Here is a 17,531-nt window from a genome sequence, read left to right as displayed (position 1 = left end):
GCCTCGAGTCCCCGCCCCACGGAAGAACGTGACACTGTTTAAATACCCCGGGGCTGTTCAGGGCATCCCATCCTGGGCCTCCGTATCTCCTGTCAGCCTCTTAGGGAATCAGGAGTGAGGGAAAGTACCACACTTTCTAGTGTTCACTAAATATCTGCCCGTGGCTATTCTCCCGCCGCCACAAGGTGTCCAACAGGACACAGACCCTCTGGATGTTGTTACAGAGGTACTTTCTGCAGGTGCAGTCCGTGTGTCTGAATAAAGCACTGCCACAGAAAGGCACAGATACCTGCTAACCAGACCCTCTGGATGTTGTTACAGAGGTACTTTCTGCAGGTGCATCCGTGTGACTGAATAAAGCACTGCCACAGAAAGGCGCAGATACCTGCCAACCAGGTATTTGTGCCGTCTGCGCCTGTCGCTTCCCTCAGCCTCTGGACATAACGCTAATTACAGCGCGTCTGCCTTCATTGCAAATACTGGCATCGTGTTACTAAAATGTTGATTTAAATTAAACTTAAAATTTCTTTCGAATCTCTCTTGAGTTTGACTCATTTTTCCAAGCACTTCGGGCGGATAATAAAATTAAGTTAGAACTTTGGGGCGAACGTGGCAGGGAGTACAACAAAAAAAAGGGGGCGGGGGAAGGAAACTGAGCTGAGCTGAGCACTGCGCCAGTTGCTCACCACTAACACAATTCTAAACTGAAGTTATGTCCTGACTTTGCAACCGTAGCTGGAGGTAGCTCCCAACAGCCGTACCTCGGCACTGCGGAGTCACTTGCTTTCAACCCTGCAGTTTGCAGAAAGGAACAAGGACACTTCCCGGCGCCGCAAACGCGCTGAGCTCCCAGCGCTTCCCGAGCTCCCGTCCCAGCACGTGAGGCGGGAGCTCCGCCCACAGCCCGTCACAAAATGGCGGAGGCGGCGCTAGGACCCCGCGGGCGCTCACGCGCCGGGTAGGAGGCGGGTCCCAAAAGGCTCTGTCCCGCCCCCTTGGCCTCCCCTGCTTTTATTGGACAAAAGTGATGTCAATCCCGGGCCTCCGCCTATCGCCAACGCTCATCTTGTGGCCCCGCCTCCCGCGGCCGGGCGCCACTTCTTGGGACGTTGACGGCTGGCAGAGGTGTTTGCAGCGCAGCCCTCCTGGGTTCTGTGGCAGCCGGGCCGCAGCCCCCCGGTGCCGTCGAGCTGGAAGTGGAGGGGCAGTTGTACGAGCGGAGCCAGAAGCAGCAACAGCAGCAGGAGCGGCGGCCGCCCGACCCCTCGCCGCCGCCGATGGAGGCGAGCCTGACGTGCGCCGTGTGCCTGTCGCTGTTGGAGGAGCCGGTGACGCTGCCGCTGTGCTCGCACAACTTCTGCCGGGGCTGCGTGCTGGAGTGCCTGGCCTCGGCCGAGGCCGCCCGCCTGCAGCAGCTGCAGCGGAACCCGGGCCGGGCCCGTCTCGGCCGCGCGGCGCCGGGGCCGGGCCCGGGCCCGGGCCCGTCCTGCGCCCGGGTGCCTTGTCCTCTGTGCAGGAAGCTGTGCCTGCTGCCCCGCGGCGGCGTGGCCGCCCTGCCCGTCAACACCACCCTGGCCGAGGTGGTCAAGCTCTACCGGTCCGGCGCGGCGGGCGCCGCCACGGCCGGGGAGGCGGCGCTGGGGCCGAAGCCGGGATCCGACCCGCTCTCCCTGCCGGCGTTCGGGGGAAGCTGCCAGAAACATCCGAGCCGGCCGGTGCAGCTCTACTGCCGCATGTGCCGGCAGGCGGGGTGCGGGCAGTGCGTCTCCGAGGAGCACCAGGGCATCTTCCACTCTGTCAACCTCATAGACACGGTGTACCAGGAAGAAAAAGTAAGCGCGGCGCTTCTCCTCCGCTCTGGGGCCTGGCTGGGAGCTTGGGCTGTCCCCCACCGGGCGCGGGTTGTTTTTACTCAGAAACACGGGAAAAGCCGCGGCGTGCTGGGCAGGAGAGAGGCTTGTGCTGCTTTGGGGCAGTAGGGAGTTGTTGGTGGCCTGCCGGGTTGTGCCTTTCCCGGCTGTCAGACTGCATCCAGCGCACACGGGGGACCAGGCAGCAGTACAGGAGCAACAGGTCTGAACCCAATTTACCAAAGGGCCTGGAGGGTTATTTTGGAGAGATGTCGGAGTTTTTTTTTTTATTCGGAGGGGGAGTGTTGATGTTTGGTTCTGTTATTATTGTTTTTCCAAGTTCAGGAAGATCTAGCAACTCCAAAAAACACCCACAGGTGTTTTGTTTATAGGCTCTCTAGCTGTGATAGGTAATTTGGGTCACAGATAATTGCATATTTAGGGATAGATAGTTTGGGTGAGTAATAATAAATGTATAAGCAAGATGCTTTACAGTCTGCATAAGAAGGCAACTGCCTGCCATAATGGTTGGTTGCCTCGTTGTAGAAGTTGTGATTTTTAACAAAATAGGGACTATTTAGGTAGAATGAGCTTTTCATGCCCTGTGCAAGTTGAGATGCAGGGTGGCAATTCTGTTGTGCAGTAATTGAAACTGTGGGGCAGCGATGAGAAGTACAAATATGAAAGTTTAAATACAGCACTGACTATTATTTAAGACAAAAGTTGCTTTTACACTGATTTTCCTCCTGCCTTTCACATTACCAATTGTATGTCACAAGTGGGAACCAGGGGAAAGCAGACTTTGCATTAAACATATTTAGTAAATAATGTAGTGATTCTGTAAAGATGTAGTGATTCTGAGAAATAAAGGAGGAAGACTCAGTGATAATATTAAACTCAAACTGAAACATATTGATTATGAACAGCTTCCTGTTTTAGCAATGTGAGGCATAAAAAGAAAAAGTGATTATCACGCAGCTTTTTGCCAAATTGGAATAACACCATTAAAACTCATATTGTGATAAATGTATGGGAGGGGAGGGAATAAAAAAGCCTGAGAAAAATAATGTTATAGCTCTAAAGTAGTCATTCTATCAGTGTGCACTGTACGTGAGCCTGAGAACGTTACTTTGAGAAATAGAAGAGGAAGGTTTGTGTACTGATCCAGGGAAGACTTAATAACATTTAAGTGATGCTTTGAATCACAAGCTTTTTTGCTATATTGTTCAGAATATCACAGAATTGATAGGGTTGGAAGGAACCTCTGGAGATCATCCAGTCCAAACCCCTGCCAAGCCAGGGTCACCTGGAGCAGGTGACACAGAATTGTGACCAGGTGGGGTTTGAATGCCTCAGGAGAGGGAGACTCCACCACCTCCTTAGGCAGCCTGTTGCAGTGCTCTGCCACCCTCAATGTAAAGAAGTTCTTCCTCGTGTTGAGGTGAAACTTCTTGTGGTTTAGTTTATGGCCACTGTTCCTGTCTTTTCAGTGGGCACCACTGAAAAGGTTCTGGCACCCTCCTTTTGGCACCTGCCTTTGAGATGTTTATTGTCCAGACTAAACAGGCCCAGCTCCTGCAGTCTCTCCTCATAAAGGAGATGCTCCAGACTCCTGGTCATCCACTGGACCCTCTCCAGTAGCTCCTTGTTTGTCTTGATCTGATTTTAGATAAGCAATGGATAAAGTTGTAATAAATGTTTCAATTGTCTTGCAGTTAACCTTCTTTAGCACTCTGAAACAAATGAGGATAATGAATGAGAAGCTGGTGAATGAGATCTCAAAACGGCCGAACGATGCAGATGTGAGTTACAAGTGCTGAATGTTCTCTGTGTGTCTTTGATTCTCTTCTCAAGGTAGTTTATTCACAGCCTGGAGCATACAGGTGCTCCTTGTGGTGTAAATGTGCTCTGAGCTTACTTAGAGAAGTGACTCTCTGTGGACACTGCTATTGCATTTATATCTCTTCTTGTGTTCTTGTGCTTGTAGATGACGTTGAAAAACGATGTGGAGATAATTGAGCTGAAATTTGGAGAAATTTTCAAAACTCTAGAAGTGAAAAAACAGCAATTACTAGAAGATGCTGGAAATCAAAGAAGTAAAAAAGAGAAGGAATTTCAGATTTGGAAGAAAATGAAAGAAACGCACAAGAAGACCATTGATAATTTTTTGAAGGATTGTGAAAAGCTTGTCCATGAGTGTGATCCTCAGTGTTTCCTGGAGGTGATGGCATTTTGGTTTTGATAGCATTTGTCTAAAGAACTCAAATAGAGCCTGCTGAGTTGTAGATAAGATTATAATCAATCAGGGAAAACCAAGTCAACAAATGAAAAATATAGATTAAAATTACTTAACACTTCATAGTTTTTTGTAACAATGTTTTTCATTTTTAGAAAAGTTTGAAAAAGTTTTATATGCTGCTTATCAGTGATTTTTACTGTTTGCTTTCCTACGACGCTGCATATTGCTGATTTCTGCAATGGTCTTTTGGTGCCTCCAGATAAATGGGACATTAAGAAAGTATAGAGTTTGACTAAGTGTCTGGTCAAGGACTTGTAAAGGAAAATGTAACTTTTACTTGAGGTAAAAGTAACTCTCACTTTTGGAAAAAATACTGTTATTCCAGTGATTAGTGTGTCACTAATCACTATCACATCTCTCTTTCTCAGCTTACTCCTTTTCTTCCTGCTGTTCCTCCTCCTCCTTTCTTGTCATTCCCCATCCTGTTTTCATCTTCTTGCTCCTATGTCTCCTGGTTTGCTTCATATTCTGCCTGTTTCTTCTGTTTCTCTTTTGCCTTCTGTTCTTCCTCCACTTTTGCCTTTGGTTCTTTCTTAACTTCCTCATCTTTTTCCTCCCATTCCTCCTGTTAAATCTATTTCCTCTTTCTGCTGTTTGTTTTCTTTCACTTTCACTTAGCACGTCCCTGCCTGCCCTCCATAACAGTGCATTGGGTTTTTTGGTGTAAAAATCCAGTACACTGAGATCACACCAGGTTTTACAGGGAAGCAGCTCATCCTGTCAGGTCTTTTACTTCTCATTACATGTTCTCTGGGAAGTCTCATGTGACCAGAAGAAGTGCACTTCACTTTTTGCCACCATGATCTGCCTGATTTAAAACTAGAAAACAGCATTTTTAGTAGTATAATAGCATATTGAGAGCACATAGGAGAGCCTTTCCTCTCCATAGTCCTTCATTTGAATGTTTACAAGTATTTGAACTTCTGAAACTTATCAGGTGACAATACTGGCCATAATTTGAGTGTCTTCATTTGGCTCTGAAGGAGTTTTTTTGTATTTATCACAAAATATTACAAGATAATTATTTCTCATAGACATACTTGTTTAGTTTGGGTTTTTTATGTCTGGTGGTTTTTTTCATGTTATCAGCATTATTTTCTTTAAATCTGTGAAATAAAGATACTTTAGTCTCTGAAGTATTTTGATAAAGCAATAATTTCCTGATAGTTGGAGAAATGCTCATGTCTTACAAATTCTCATTTTATTTATAGGTTGCCTGTGGCTTGAATTCAAGGTATATTTTTTCATGTTTTGTTAGTTCTCTGGTTTTCTTTTTAAGATTTCTTTTTAAGATTAAAAACTTAAAAAATAGCTATATTTGATATCTTAAGCAATTTTAAATGAAAATAGTATTGAGTAATTAAGAGATTATAATACTTTCAGATTTTTGGATGCCCAATATTACAAATTTTAGGGAATGTGTCAAGAATTTGAGTGATGTACTACCTGGGATTAGAGATAATCAAGCTTTTGAATTATCTCCCTAATAAAAAGCAAATATAGAAATTCATTAATACTTGGGGATTAGATATTTTCAGATATCTTATTTAAACTCAGGAACACTGAAGCATGCTTGAAACTTTCACAGAAATCTTTCAGTGTAAGACAGTGTGTGGAGATTCTGCAGTACCTTTGGTTTTGTGTTGGTAGTGCACATACCCTGTAATGTCTTCTAAGAGTTCTTAATTACATTTCTTAGAACCTTTTAGCCTCTGTTTAAGGAAGAATATTGAAAATGGGGTTCTTTAAAATACATTGTGTTTAAGACTAAAATTAACAGTGCCCTCTGAAAAAGGAGTATAATTCAGATTCAGGCAGTGCACACTAAAGAAAGTGGAGGGTGTAACTTTTTGCTGACCTACCAGCACTACTACTTACAGTTTTCATTGATTATGAAACCTAATTCAACTGAACAAATTCTAAGAAAAAAAACTAGAAAACTTGAAATTTTTTTTATGTGAAGCAGGTATAATTTAGCTAGCATGTAAGCACGAAGAAAAATGTTCAAATTGTGTTTCTGCAACATTGGGGTTTTTTTTCTTTTCCAGAATGAAAACTCAGCTTGATGTGATGAATATAGCATCCAACTGGGAAAAACCACCAGTGTATATACCAAAGAAGATAGATATCAAGTCTGTGGTTAATGAAATCTTAGCATTGGAGTTAACACCTGTCGATGCAGGCATTGTTCAAGGTCAGGAAGAAGGACTTAATTATTAAGACAAGATTTGGGAAGTCTAGAAATCTGGAACTTGTGGATTCTGGAACATGCTGATAAACAGCCTGCGTGGCAAACACATGCAAGAAAGCATCTGAGCAAATGAAATGGATGCTAAATTCATGAGGGGTTTTTAAATGGGTGTTATGAATGTGCTTTCTGTAGCAGGTTCCTAGGCTGTGTGTTGGCAGCCTGCAGCACTTTAGATACCCAGCCAGTAGTGCTGTCAGGAGTGGGTTGCTGAACTAGAGGGTGTTTGTTGTGGTGTCGTGCCAGTGTTGGCTATGCTCACATTAGGTGCCTTTACATCCCAGGAGTAGGTGTGATGTTTTCTGTTAGGCTAGGCATTTCCAGCATTTAAAATATGTATTACACAGACTTCTTGCTGTATATCACAGAAAATTCAGCAAGGACTGGGGTCTCACTTAGGGCACTATATTTTTATTCTTAAATGGAATCCATTTAGGTGCATAGGAACCTTTCAGTGTTTTCTATATTTTATATATTGTTCATCACTATCCTTGTTTTTTTCTAATAGAGCTGCCTTATGAAGGAAATGAGAGCTCAACTCTATTTAAAGATACCTTAAAGCAATGGCAGGACCAGAAGAATATACCCAACACATTTCTTGTAAGTTATTGGCTATGTGTTCTTCAGCATGGTACTATTTTGTCTGTTTTGGCTTATCAGAATGAAATATGTCTGCTGCAAAATATTTTTCAGCCTGTAACAGGACAGGATGAAGCAGATGGTAGCAGGATCCCTACTCGCTTTATGTCAATATCAGAAATGTCAGCATTTCAAAATATGAGCCATGAGGTATGATTGAACATCAGTTGTAAGTATGGCTAAGTTACTATTTGTTGTGATGGAACTTTCTAAATAAGCTTTTAACATGTTTTTCAGTTTCCTGAGTAGAAAGTTACCCTTACACTTCTAGAATGAAATCTGGCTAGGTATTAAAGCTGTCAGAATTGTACTTGGTTTTTTTGCCTTTAGAAAGCTGAAACTTAATCTTACTGCTGACTTCAAATACTTACTTTTATATTTAATGTGGCTTTTTGAGTCACATCAGTTGCTTTCTAATCCAAATAAACTTCCCTAGTGTCTATTTGAAGAGGTAGTTATCTGCCTGTATTCTGGTTCCTAAAGAACGGAGTTCCATCTTGTAAGAACACATAATAATTTGACATGAAACTGAATTCAATCTCTTTTTTGTTTCATTTAAAATGATGCAGTTATGCAACTAGATTTTTAATTTTTTTTTTACTTACTAGCAGCTCTATGTGGGTGGCTCAGTATTGTTCTGCAGAGAATGATTCCAGTTACAGTTAGTGAAACATGGCTGGCAGTGAATCACATTATGCATGTTCTGAGAATACCAGTGGCAGATGAGTGTATTTAAAAGTTGCTTAGGTCCTTTAAATACAGAAATTTTTTTTCTGCATTGTTTTGGAAAATACCTATTTTCTATTGCTATTAAGAATGCAATTATATATAATAACAAAAGAACAAAACCCCCACCATCTAACTTAATTTCAGATTGCTATTTTTCATGAGAATTTGATTGAGAATTTGTTGCTTAATACCTAAGTTAGTGTTTTTATATATTTTTGGTTTTGATAGGGACTTTAAATACAGTTTTATGTAGTCTTTTCTTTCCAAACCTACTTTGTCATCATGATTCTATGTGTATGTTGTTCAATTGTCTTTAAAGCACTTTTTTCTGTAAGGACTTATGTCCTGTTGCTTTCCAGTAGCAATGGAAAAATACATTAGAATTCTCTAGAATATAGGAAAACTTTTCTTCAGTCTTAGTTATACATGAGTTTTATAACCGCTGAATCCACAAATACCATGTTGGATAATGTGATTTATTTTTTCCTGTAATTGTAGGAGCTACGTTACAAATACTATATGGAACTTCAGAAGCTCACCAATGTGTTTAAGACTCAAAGTTTCCCTGCAAACAAAAAGTATAAATTTGTAACTGCTGAGGCCTTCAAGGATAAGTCCTCAGGAACTTCTTTTGTATCTTCACCTACCAAAGCAAATAAGACAGATAAAATAAAAATGGGAGCCCTGCAAAGAGGAGGTGGCTTTGACAAAGGAAACTCTCCTGGAAGCAGTGCTCACAGCATCCCATCCACAAGTAATGGTGGCTTAAAATTATTTCATGAGGGAAGTGGCCAGGAAGCATCTGGTGTAGCTTTGTCAGAAGCCTCTCCAGACTTGTTAATTAAAGAAAAATGGCCAAGACAGGCATCAGCAGGTACTGTTTCCAAGGAAATGAATGCAAATTCTGGCACTTTATTGGACTTACAACCAGCAGCAACAGTGGCTGTTACTGTTTCAGCTTCAGAATCTGTAGATGTTTCAGCAGGGAGACCTTCAGGTGTACCTTTTACTTTCAGTGCATCTAACAACTCATTACCAAGATTTAGTAAAGACAGAGGTACATTTTCCTTTAAAAAGCAAGACAAGAGGTGTACTTTCCCTCAATTTTATTTAGGGAAATGTGATAAGCTGGATAAAACCAATAACCAGGATAAATATGGTCCTGAAGCCAAGAACATAGTTTGTGATGCTCCAACAAGTCCTAATTTAGTCTCACCTGAAAGTGAGAAACCACACATTTTGTTTCCCTTTGGCAATTCAGAAAGAGATTGGTTTGCAGGATCAGAAGCTAGCAATTCATGTAAGGTGTTACCATCATCCTCATTTTTCACCCAATCTGAGAAGCCATCTGACAAAACATTATCTAACATGAAGGAAAAAACACCTTGTGCAAAGGAACCTGGAGGATGTGGTTCACAGAAACCATCTGTCTTAAGGGAGCAAAAACCTCACACCTCAGAATCCAGCACAGCTGTAGCCTGTGGTACTTCAGACACCAACACTGGAGCTGGGGTGAATGACGTCTCCAAGACCCCTCTTCTCACCAATAATTGTGTGTTTCCTTTCAAAAGTAACTTTCCATTGCCTTCACCAGTATTTTCATTTGGAGGCATTCTCAGAAATACCTCTGATTTGCTGACTTCTTCTGTGTTTTTTTCTGGAAACAGAACAGAAAAAATTGATAAGGAGAAGATGAAATCTGACAAAACCCTTCTAAATCTAGGGAAACCTGTAACTTCAGAGTGTGCAGAGCCTTCTTCTCTTCAGAGTCGTCCAAAATGCGAAGGCTCATGTTTGCCAGTGAACTCATCTGAAAACACTGAAAGTGCAGAAAGGCTTGGTGATGGTAACACTCCTTGTCAGCCTTTATGTTCAGGAGTCCTTCCTGTTGAATATGAGAATGCCTCCTCCTCAACTCAACTCCCTGAAGCAACACAACAACAAAAAATGGTAAAAGATGAAGAAGCTGTTGCTGAAAACAACTGTTTGTGTTCTAGAAGGGAGGATGAACCTGAGCCTGTACAGTGTCAGAGCACAGCTTGTTCTTTTCCTGGCACGTGCAATGATCCATCTTTAGGAGGTTCTGTGCTTGCAGTAAGTGAGACAGGAGAAATGCTAAGAGACAGCACTTCTGACACTTAGGAGCGAAGTCAAACATCTGTCTCCACTGATACCAGCCATGCATCAGAATATTTTTCTGTTGCTGAAGACAAAATGTCAGGTAGAACAAAATCAAATGTGAAGAGAGACTGAAAAGGAAAATAAGCTGGAATGAAATAAATACTACTTAACACATTAAAAGGTGGGCATAGTTGTGATTTTACAGCTGTTCTACCCACTTCTCACCAATCAAGGTATATCTGTGTCAGATACATAACTGCTTATGAGCAGTACAATGCAATGAAGTGACTTTTATAGTATAGTCATTATCTCAAGAAACAACCAAAAATGTCATGTCCTGCTCAAGACCAAAGCATAGCCATAGATGCTGCATCTTCAAGAATGCAAACCTTCTGGGGTATGTTTGGGGGATGGGGAGCTGAGGTGTCCCAGAGAGCGAGCTGGGTGAAGCCTCAGTGGCAGGAGGCAGTTAATTGCTGTCTGTGCAGCAGCACTTGCACTTAAATGGGTAAGAGAACAGCTGAGAGCATTCACCTCACAGGCAGGGAGGGAGGAGAGCCACAAAAATAAAGGATATTGAAGGTGTTACTAAAAATTGTTTTACTTATCTCCCCTTGGCTGTTCCTTTTTCTGTGATGTGTCTAACGTATGTTGAAGGTGTAAGTTCAAGTGTAATTTCAATAATTTCTCTTGTGCTTTTGAAATGGAAGCATCATATCAGTGTTCTTGTTACACACTGCAGAAGGGTGTCAGCTACACTTCTGAAGTGCTGCTTTCAGGAAAAAGAAACATCACAATTGAATTGAATTTCAGCTCTTTTTGGCAACTGTTTGGGGATACTTGGACAGATTAACTTGCTGTTTTATTGAAAGCTTTTGGAGAACCTAGCTTTTAAACCACAAAAACTTTATTTTGACATCTGTGTGTAATAATAAGAAAAAAGGAAAACAGCACTTCTTACTATTTATTAATGATTTGGAATTCAAGGAGTTTTTAGTCTGAAAATCAATACACAGGAAGGATATAAAGACCACCTTTTCTACTTTGCTGGCTATTTTGCTGGATCCAAGAGATAACTGCTTTAGTTATTGGAATACACAGACAGAAGCACTGTTTCAGAATAAAGGTCTATTGTGTTTACTGTTCATGCTTCAGCAAAAGCTGATGCTAGGCTTTAAAGAAATTAATTGTGTATTAGATAGATATGGCAACTGGCAGTATTAAATCAAAATGCAGAATGTTTAATATTTCTTCAGAAGTTTTCTCTGGCAACTAGAAAAATCAATCTGCAAATTACCTCTGTAACTCTGTAAGAAAAATATTACTTAAATTCAAATCTCTGCAGTATTTACTAATATATTTACTGTGACATAAAGCTTAGAGAAACCATTCTTCTTTCAGGAAATTTTGACCTAATTTCACTTGTGTTCAGTTCTTGGCCTCAGTTTTTCTGTGGCAGTGCATTCCTTCATTAAATGTGCTGAAAATTATTAAATGTTTCTGCTATTTATCACAATAATACGACTTTTCTGTCTGCATTACAATAAGGAAGGTGGTGAAAATTCTCTTTATGGTTAGTCTTTTAGTTTTTGATGTTCATCTCTTAAATCTTACTGTATTTCAGTATTTCTCCTAAGATTTTTTTCTGCTGTTATCTCTAGACATTCTTGTCATGTTCTGCATGTGTAAGAGAGAAATGTTAACTCAAATCACTGGAAGACAAAGGCTGAGCAAGATGATAATGGCAGTGTCACAGGTGGCAGTTGGTCTCACTCTAACAAAAGCAAGAGAAATTGAACAGTTTTAGAGTCAGATGAGGCACCTGTAAAATTCAGTGCCAGAAAGTTGCAGAGAATGTTTGTTTTCTTTTACACTGACAAAAAAACTCCTAATGAGCTAGGGTTAATCAGAAACTAACAAGTTTCTGAAGCTTAACATATTTTCAACCTGTCTTCTGTTAATTTCTGTTATTTCATGAGAGTTTGATAAAGTCTATCTTCCATGCAGATACTTTATCTCTTAGTGAAAAGACACTCATAAAGCAAATACTAGTATAGACTACTTTGAAAGTAAAAGTTGTGGGTGTGGGGGTTTGCTCTAGTCCTGGGGCTGCTTTTCAAGCTTTGCTGTCCAAGTGCCTTACAGTGCAGCATTCAGGTTTTACAGGGCAGATCTGGTTCACATAGAAACAAACAAGAAGATCCTTGCCCACTCCCTGGGCCATACTGTGCTGACCCAGAAGGGAGCCCTTCCCCTGTTCCCTGAAAATGCTGTGAGGTACAGAATAACCTCTGGGTCTTGGGCTTGCCTCCTCCTGACTACTGTAAAAATTAACCCTGTCCTGGATGGAAGCAGGACAATTAGTGATCTTGGGTGAACCAGAGCTAATTCAAAGAAATGGGATTCAGAGTTGTCCCTAATGCATATTTGGCTTTTTATCCATAGAGAATAACTTACACCACTGTCTTGGTCATCATCATAAAATTCTGTGTAGCAGTGAGGACTGATGTCAAAGCCTCACTTTCCTAGGTTATCTAAACTTAGGCATGTGTGTATATTTTTTTTCAGATTATAGGTAAACAAAAAGGCAGTGTTAAAGTGAAGCATTTATCTGAAAATACTACTGAGGAATTTGCCCTTGCTGGAAAAAGAACCCAAAAACAGACAAAGGAAGATTAAAAAAAAAAACAAAAAAAAAAAAAAAAAAAACAAAGCACCAAGGAAATAGCATATTTTTCTAAACTCAGTAATTTGTTTTACACAATTGTGTATCTTTCTGACTCCTTAAAATAAAGGGGATAAAAAATTAAGCAATTCTACATATGGCTGAAAAATTTTCTTCATCAAGCTTTGTGATATTGTTATGAAGCCCTCTATGTATTTCAGATTTTGTAAACTAAATCTGCAGGCCAGTTTGAAAGCTTTTTTAGTGGTTCATGACTATACTACTTGATGATTTAATAGAAACCTTGGAAAGCAATTAAAATAGTTTATTTTATTATAATAGCTGAAGTACTTGTTGAACATGCTTCACAAATGAGCTGAAAGTTTCTAGTGCTGTCCTACTGAGGCTAATCTGTCCAGCTGTCAGAAATGTGATGTTTGTTCAATATATGTCTGAGAGCTATATTAACATATATGTCTGGATAAAAGGTGCAACTATTTGGTTTTGTAACTATTAAAAAAAATAAAATTTATTAAAAACGATTGTTTAGTTGACATTAGAGCTGCTTAAATGTCAGTATTAACTTCCTAAAGTAAACTTTGCATTATTTTGTATTTTTAGTTTAATTATTATTTTATTATTGGTTATTAGCTAAAGCTTTATTCTGAAATTGTATTTGATAACTCAGATCTAGTAACTTTCTAACATAAAGACTGATGGTCTGTGTGGTAAGACTGTTAAGTACTGGTGCTTTGGTAAGTTTTCATTCTTCAACTAACATAGTTCAGTTTCCCTTTATAGTTTTCTTCCAGCTATTTAAATGGCAGTAGAACATTCTTATTTGGATCATTGCAGTTCACTTAGACTTGCTTTGGTTTAATAAAAACAAAGGAGCATTGTTCCCTTTTAAGTTTCTTTAAAAGTGAAGTATATATTGTATTCTAAAAAATTTATTACACCCAATAGATTTAGTAAGCAGTGAAAAATCCTTGAATGCATAGTAAGTGTGTTTAACCTGAAGAAAGAAAAAATCATTCATTTAACTTGAAGAAAGAAAAAATCAAATAGATATGTGCTTGAACTGTTTCATTGTTAATAAACCCTGGTGTGTAGGTAGAGTAAGGATGAAGAGAGTATTTGATATGACCTCAAATACTGAAACAGTAGTTCCCTGGGATCACTGCAGAGAAGCTATAAGCTTAAACTAATAATGCTGCAGAGGCTCATGTTTCTATAATTATATTGAGCATATAAGACTCATGAGTAGTATTAGAAAAGATAATTTATTAATATTATATTGAGAACTGTTTGAATAACCTGTTGCAAAGCTAAACTGGAACAGTGCAGGCAAATTTGCTGGCTAAATTGAGCAGGAGATTGTGTGAGCTTTCTATCAATGATGAAGACCCTATGTTTTGCAAAAAGGACCCCTAATTACTGAAAAGTAACTTAATAAACTCAATTCCTAGTAGTTAAGAATGCCATGTGGGTTTTTTTTAATACTGGCAATATTTTGTTGAAATACTGGAAACAGAAGATTTTGGACTGGAAAGGATGTTAAGGGCCATCTAGTCAGTCACCTGGGTTGGTGCAGTCTTAGGCACACATCCAGGCTGAGCAAAACATGGATTGAGCCCTGCAGAGAAGCGCTTGGGGGGTGATGGTTGATAAAAAACTGGACACAAGCCCAGAAAGCCAATGGTATCCTGGGCTGCATCAAGAGAAGTGCAGCCAGCAGGTCAAGGGAGCTGATTCTCCTCTTCAACTCTGCTCTTGTGAGTAGAGCATCCAGCTGTGGTATCCCCAATAGGAGAAGGACATGGAACTGTTGGAGCAAATCCAAAGAAGGGCCATGAAGTTGTTAAGTGGAGTGGATCACCTCCCCTATAAATACAGGCTGAGAAAGTTGTGTCTGTTCAGCCTGGAGAAGAGACAGTCATGTGGAGACCCCACTGCAACCTTCCAGTATCTGAAGGAGGCCCACAGGGAAGCTGGAGAGGGACACTGTCAGGAAATATAGTCATGGGACCAGGGGAATGGCTTCAAACTGCAATAGTTGGTTTTGATTAGGGAGAAATGCATTACTGTAAGGGCAGTGAAGCACTGGAACAGGATGTCCAAAGAAGTGGAGGATGCCCAGTCCCTTGAAAGTCTTCAAGGCTAGATTGGATGGGACTTTGAGCAACCTGGTCTAGTGGAAAGTGTCCCTGCTTATGGCAGGGGGTTGAAAAAAGATAATCTCCAAGGTCCCTTTCAAGCCAGACCATTACAGAATTCTGTAGTCTCAACTCCCCTGTGGGCACAGACATCTTTCACTAGGCCAGTTCAAGGGCTGTCTCGGGGCTCTGCCTTGGGACTGGCTTGGCAGTACCTTTAGCAATGACACTCAGGGGCACTGAGCACCCCCACATTTGCAGGGGACAGGAAGCTGAGCAGGGCAGGGGCACCATGGGATGATGGCATCATCCAGAGGCATCTGGACAAGCTTAAGAAGTGAGACGAGAACCTCATGAGGTTCCACAAGGCCAGGTGCCAAGTGCTAAACCTGGGCCAGTGCAATCCCTGAGTCACAGATTTTTCCAGATCAGAAGAGACTTCCAAATCCCTCATTTTAGTCCTCCCACCATCTCCAGAACCAGCTCTTGGTTGGCCCTTAGGGCTTTCCCGGGCCCTTGCCCACTTGCAGGAGCGCTGGCCAGAGGGGAGCACACACAGCCTGTGCCTCCTCCACAACCCTTGTGGGCAGCATGTCCGGCCGCCATGCATGGACTCCACTGGGGAACGTCTTTCCAGAACAAAGAAATCAACTGCTGTAGCAATTATAGCAATCTATACCTGTGTGATGCCTTGGCCAGTTTCTCCTGACCTCTACCACTGTGTAATAAGAATTCCTTGTGGTGTTAAATCTAGGTCTGAAGTCATATTTTCAGTGTAGTGTTCCAAAGAAAAAAATGTGAGGATGTTTTGCTCCATCCTGGGTCACTGAACAATACAGAATTTAATATAAGCAGCCAAAAGGATAGGATTATTTTCAGCCTGGAGCATGCCAGTGTTCCATCCATATAGATATAGGCATCAGTAAGCTACATTTACACTTGCAGCTGATGAGCAGCAGAGGGAGGAAGAGCTGCAATTTGTAAGCTGTTTAGTTTTCCGTGTTCAGTCTAACACTGTAAGTATTATCTACTTTGTTGGTATTTTCTGTTTTCTCCTTCTTTTATTTGGAATCTTAGAGTAAATTGGAGATTTCTTCTTTCCTCTCAGCACTATCTCTTTACTGTAGTAACGATCATAAAAAATTAGAATACAATACAGTGTATTAGTTTTCTAGATTTAATATAGCTATATAATCTTGGAAACCTCTTCAAAATGGCAACAAGAACTAGTGCTGAATCCACAGGTCAAAGGGTGATGTTATGTCACTAAGAAACACATTTTTTATTTCCATTTGTCTAACAGCCATTGGGCAGCAGAAGATTAATAGTATGTAAATGGCCTGTTATGGACCAAAGAGTTTTCATCATTTATGTAGTTTGTGTCCAACTCCTTGCCCTGTGCAGGACACTCCATTAATCACGCCATGTGCCTGAGAGCATTGTCCAGATGCTTCTGTACTCAGACAAGGCTTAGTGCTGTGACCCCTTCCCTGAGAAGCCTGTTCCAGTGCTCAGCCACTTCCAGCTGTGGAACCTTTTTCTGATATCCAGCCTAAACCTGCCCTGACTCAGCTTCCTGGTGTTTCCTTGAATCCTGTTCCAGGTCACCACAGAGAAAACATCAGTGCCTGCCCCTTCACAAGGAAGCTGTACTCTGCAGTGGGGTCTCTCCTCAATCTCCTTTCCTCCAGGCTGAACAGACCAAGTGATCTCAGTTTCTCAGTTACTCCACATATAGCTTCCTTTCCAGACCCTTCAATGTCTTGTTGCCATCCTCCTGACTTTCTCTAATGGCTTAATGTCTTTTTTATATTGTGGCACCCAAAACTGCACACAGTGCTCGAGGTGAGCACACTGTGTCCAGAGCAGGACAATCCCTCCCTTGCCTGGCTGGCCATGCTGTGCCTGATGCACCCCAGGACAGGGATGGCTCCTGGCTGCCCGGGCACCATGACTCACGTTCAATTTACCATCAACCAGGACCCCCAGGTCTCTTTCCACAGTGCTGCTCTCCAGACTCTCATTCCTCAGCAATCACAAAATAGCAGTGCACCACCTGCAGCAGGTCCTGCTCTCCTTGGCTAGCATGCTGAGGGGCATTACTGAGCAGGAGGAGCCATCACACCCAGTGGATGCATCCCTCAGTCAGGGACCTTTTTACACCTTACTGCTCATCCTGTGAAGAACACACGTTCATCATCATGGCTAGGAATTTAATAGAATGTACTGAGATGTGCAAGCTTGACATAATAAGTACACCCTCAAAAAGCACAATATGGGTCTATTGTGTACCTTAGCATGTTGAAGCATTCTTTCCTCTTCTGCTACTCAGCTGGCCCAATGTAATCTACAATATACCCATTGAGAAAAATAACTTCTCACAAGTCCCAGCTGATGCCAAGCTGATGAATTGCTGTTATGCCTAGAAAACTCCTAAGATACAGAATATGCCTCTTTCACAAACTAATTTCATTGAAGTGATCTGAGCTGCACACAAAACTCTTAGTATGGAAACATTACCATTACAGCAGGCAAAGTTTATTAGACTGTTCTTCTCTAATCTTCAGAGTTAATTCCTGCTATCCCCTCCAAAGAAACCACAAAAATATGGACATTTACCTTTATTGATGGGTTGTTCTTTCCACAGCTGAAACCAGACATTTCTGCACTACATTTCACAGAATTACTTTGGCATGTTTCCAGGAAAACCTTTACCTTATTTATTCCAGACCTAAAATTGTGTTTATTTTGGTTGTCAATGCAAAGCTTTTTCAATTGTTTCCACTTTTTTTCCCTATTCTTCTTTTATCCTTTTCTGATTTTG

General features: G+C 41.3%; 1 protein-coding gene across 1 annotated transcript; it reads left to right on the top strand.

Annotated features, from left to right (window-relative positions):
• The first annotated feature begins 1,135 nt into the window (after window positions 1-1,135).
• On the top strand, window positions 1,136-13,042 carry LOC131084014 (uncharacterized). The gene is made up of 8 exons (XM_058025092.1): window positions 1,136-1,832; window positions 3,566-3,652; window positions 3,838-4,071; window positions 5,361-5,383; window positions 6,198-6,343; window positions 6,906-6,997; window positions 7,091-7,186; window positions 8,264-13,042. The coding sequence occupies exons 1-8, from the start codon at window positions 1,278-1,280 to the stop codon at window positions 9,905-9,907; spliced, it is 2,877 nt and encodes a 958-aa protein (XP_057881075.1). The 5' UTR covers window positions 1,136-1,277; the 3' UTR covers window positions 9,908-13,042.
• The last annotated feature ends 4,489 nt before the right edge of the window (window positions 13,043-17,531 follow it).

The sequence above is a fragment of the Melospiza georgiana genome, chromosome 5 (assembly GCF_028018845.1).
Source record: "Melospiza georgiana isolate bMelGeo1 chromosome 5, bMelGeo1.pri, whole genome shotgun sequence".
Taxonomy (NCBI): domain Eukaryota; kingdom Metazoa; phylum Chordata; class Aves; order Passeriformes; family Passerellidae; genus Melospiza; species Melospiza georgiana.
Note: the sequence above shows the minus strand (reverse complement) of the source record. Positions and strands in the feature narration are given on the sequence as shown.